Source organism: Stegodyphus dumicola, chromosome 6, assembly GCF_044657685.1.
Source record: "Stegodyphus dumicola isolate Sdum_Otavi_A_Nest chromosome 6, ASM4465768v1".
NCBI classification, from domain to species: Eukaryota; Metazoa; Arthropoda; class Arachnida; order Araneae; family Eresidae; genus Stegodyphus; species Stegodyphus dumicola.
In genome coordinates, this window is record NC_140773.1 from 232,835,467 (window position 1) to 232,839,727 (window position 4,261).

General features: G+C 33.2%; 1 protein-coding gene across 1 annotated transcript; it reads left to right on the forward strand.

The window, feature by feature from the left end:
- Positions 1–509: 509 nt before the first annotated feature.
- Positions 510–1,805, forward strand: LOC146996992 (uncharacterized protein F54H12.2-like). The gene is made up of 2 exons (XM_085819731.1): positions 510–1,011; positions 1,102–1,805. Exons 1-2 carry the CDS (start codon positions 510–512, stop codon positions 1,803–1,805), a joined length of 1,206 nt encoding a protein of 401 aa, XP_085675857.1.
- The last annotated feature ends 2,456 nt before the right edge of the window (positions 1,806–4,261 follow it).

The following is a 4,261-nucleotide window of genomic DNA, read 5'->3' on the forward strand; positions in this document are numbered from 1 at the left end:
ACGCATATGGGAGCATTTACGCCATTTGAACGAGGAAGGTCATACGTGAAACTTCATTTCCGTCAAAAATACTTGTCATAATGTATGTACCTTATCAGTGTTGTCAAAAATCTTTTGAAGATTATTATGTACAACAAACAGGACATAGATTGAATTATTATCAACGTAATCTTTATCAGAGAGGATACGGATTAGGGAGTCTATTCAGATCCTTCTTTCGCGCTGCCGTACCTCTTATTAAATCAGGAGCCAAAGCAATTGGAAAACAAGTATGGCATAGTGGACTGAATTTGTTAAATGATGTATCACAAGGACAAGATGTAAAAGAGGCTGCTAAGCGTCGACTGAAAGAAGCCGGAAATATATTAACGGATAAAGCTGCTACTAAAGTGAAGAACATGATTGGTTCTGGACGAGTCAATAAAAAGCAGAAACGTAGGAAAAAGCGTACCATTTCTCACCGATCAAAGAAAGTGAAAGCACAGGATATTTTCTCTTAAAAAAAAAGTATGACTTCGTATATACATCGAGACTCTCCCGTTTGCGTCAAATCTGAATTAGATTTATTTACCATTCCTCCTACGCAAACAGCTATAGAAAAAGGACAGTTTGTGGAATATCACCCTCTCGCAAATATACGAGATGGAGGACCTATCGAATTTAATATTTCTGGCAGTGGTGAAGACTATATTGATCTAGCTGCTTCTTGTATACACGTGAAAGTTAAAGTAGTTAAGGCAGACGGATCCAATCTAACAGACAAAGAACCGATTGCCCCTGTAAATTTATTTTTACATTCTCTCTTTTCGCAAGTAGATGTAAGTTTAAATGAAAGAAACATTTCATCTGCGACAAATACCTATCCCTATAGAGCCTTCATCGAAACATTATTGAATTATGGGGAAGATGCAAAGAAAAGTTTACTCACCTGCGAAGGATTTTTCCAAGACACTTCACCTAATAAAATAGATGTCTTAGCTCAAGATGCGGATGCTGGACTAAAAGCTCGCGGTGAACTTATAAAAAACAGTCAAAGTGTGGATTTGATAGGACAATTACATTGTGACATTTTTCAACAAAATCGACTCATGTTAAATTTAGTTGATATGAAAATTAAAATGGTGCGTAGTAAATCTGCTTTCTGTCTGGTTTCTACTGAGAAAGATGCCGATTATAAAGTGATCTTGGATCATGCTTCTTTGTTTATCAGAAAAGTAAAAGTAAACCCTGGAGTCTCTCTCGGACATGTAAAAGCGTTGGAAAAAAGTTCTGCTAAATACCCTATAGATCGAGTATTATGCAAAACATATTCAGTATCTAAGGGAAGTTGGTCTTTTATGCAAGATAATGTATTTTTAGGATTGATGCCCAAGCGAGTCATTATTACTTGTGTAGAAAATGCTGCAATGAATGGACAATATTCAATGAATCCCTTTCTGTTTGCCCATCATCATGTCAACTTTATATCGATTTATGTAGATGGACAACCCGTTCCATGTAAACCAATGGACCTTGATTTCGAATCTAATCATTATGTGCGTGCTTACCACAGTTTATTTTCTGGATTTAATCGCGACAAAGGCATCTATTTATCTCGAGAAGAATTTGTGAAAGGACATGTGTTATATGCTTTCGATTTAACTCCAGATATGTGTGATGGATCTCATTTTAACTTACAGCATCAAGGTAATTTGCGAGTAGAAATTAAATTTGCTAAAGCTCTCTCGGTGCTAGTCTATGCAGAATTTCAAAACGTGATTGAAATAACAAAATCTCGTCATGTACTATGCGATTTTGCTAATTAAGCAATGGACAGCCTTGAAATAAACAGAGCACTCTCTCAGAATGCAAAGACACGAAAAGCATTTCTGGGAGTTTTTGCAAGTGATCGACTCCCTATCGAGATCAAGAAATATCCAAGTTGCTTTATAGCTAATGTAGATCGTGCATCTGAATCCGGTAGTCACTGGTTAGCCTTTTACATTTCATCCCCACAGCATTTGGAATTTTTTGATTCCTATGGACATGACCCATCCTATTTTCCTGGACCGATAGCCAAGTATGCAGAACGATTTCCACAGATGGACTTTAATTCGATGACTCTCCAAACTAATGTAACAGCAGTATGTGGTCAATATTGCATATACTATTTACATTGTAAATGTCGTGGACAATCTCTCAATGATATATTGTTATCTTTCATACCTCAACATATATCTAATGATATTAAAGTATATAATTTTGTAATCAAGAAATTTCATGTAATATCTTCTTTCTATCAATAAATACATTTAAACTTTATACATTATGTGTCTTGTCTTAATATGGAATTTCCAAAGCTACAACATCCTTTCACAATGGTGATTTCGGGACCCACTGGATGTGGGAAAACCTATTTTGTACGAGAACTGTTAAAGTATAAAGAGGAAATGTTTTCAACGATTCCCGATAAAGTAGTATGGTGTTATGGAGTTTACCAACCTCTGTATAATGATATACCGAATGTTACTTTTGTCGAAGGTTTACCAATTAAATATCAAGAATATTTAGGTTCCAACACATTATTCATCGTAGACGATTTGATGAGCGAATGTGGGAATGATAAACGTCTGACTAACTTATTTACAAAAGGAAGTCATCATTTAAATTTAAGCGTTATTTTTATCACACAAAACTTTTTTCACAAGGGAAAAGAAATGCGTGAAGTGACTTTAAATGCACACTATTTGATTTTGTGTAAAAACAGAAGAGATGTCAGTCAAATCGTACATTTAGGAAAACAGCTCTTTCCGCGTCATTTAAAGTTTTTTCAAGAAGTATATGAAGATGCAACCAAGAAACCTTTTTCTTATTTATTCATTGATCTGCGCAGTGAAACTCCGGAAGAATTACGTTTACGCACCCAAATTTTACCTAACCAAGTACAGTATGTTTATCAAATGAAACATTATTAAAAAATAATAAAAACAACAGCTTTATAAAATGCATCATTATTTTATAAAATGACGCTGGTCAAGAAACAGCTAAGACAGTTACAGCTGTTAAACATTTGTCCGTTAAAGTTACGAAAACAGCTATTAAAGAAAATTAATATCAATTGCATAAAAGCTATATGCGAATGTAGTTTAAACATACTCAAAGGAAACGTTCCATTGTCGGACCAACAAAAGAAGTCTCTCTGTAAGCATAAAACAACTTTACGAAAATTAGGAAATCGTAAGATTTCTCTTGTGAAGAAACGAAAATTAATTTTACAAAAAGGAGGTTTTCTAAACGTTTTGATTCCTGCTGCTCTCAGTGTTCTTACAGGACTAATCAATGGAGTTCACTAAGAAATATGTGTTAGTTCCAGAAGAGATAATGACAAAGCATACCATTTCTGATAAACAGTTAAGTGAATTGGATAAAGCCATGATGCATATTTTAAACAGTTCAGTTCACGATCGTGAGAAATTAGTGCGTTATTATGAACTTTTACAAAAGAAATTGAACTTAAAGGAATACAATTCACCATTTAAACCTCCTTAAGACGACTCACAAAATTCTTTAGACGATTCAGCTGAGATCAAGAAAGTGAAAGAGGAAGAAGCCCCTTCATCTGTGACAGACGGCGACAAACAGATGACTGTAACTGATTATTCTACTGTTATCTTAGACAGTGTACCTTTACGAATGAGAAGAAAAGCACAAAATGCATTAGCTATTTTAAAGCGACATCCTGATATTCTTAAGTGGAATGATAAAGGCGAGGTACTTTATCATAAGGAAAAAATTAAGCATTCAAATATTATAGACTTATTCAATATCCTTTTTACAACCAAAAAGAAAAAGATTAATATTCCTGCTAAAAGCGAATTTTTAAAAGCCTTGACTGAAATCAACATGCCAATGGACTATATCAAAAATGAAAATTTACAGAATCATGATGTTAATATGAAAAAAAAAGGATTGCATGTTAAATCTGTAAAACATATACGTTCTCCACAAAAATGGGAACCTTATTAAATGAATAAAATTATTATTTTTACATATAGACTCTTTCTTCTCTCTACAATCAATATTTGTTTTACATCGTTTTTAAATGTTATGAAAAACATTCATTTCACCAAGAAGCTTAATAAATTTCTGTATTATACATAAAATATACTTGGAATTTTCTTTCATTAGTTAATATCAAATTAACAGCAATATACATTTACTGGCATTTGATATACATGTTTGCTTTAAAATTAAAACTAAAATTTCAATATATTTCTATTAA

What these genes read in the sequence shown, in the direction of transcription:
- LOC146996992 (XM_085819731.1), top strand. Translation starts at nt 510, where the DNA reads ATGACTTCGTATATACATCGAGACTCTCCCGTTTGCGTCAAATCTGAA. An exon ending in TGCTGGACTAAAAGCTCGCG is followed by an intron (nt 1,012 to 1,101) that starts GTGAACTTATAA and finishes TGTTAAATTTAG; the next exon opens with TTGATATGAAAATTAAAATG.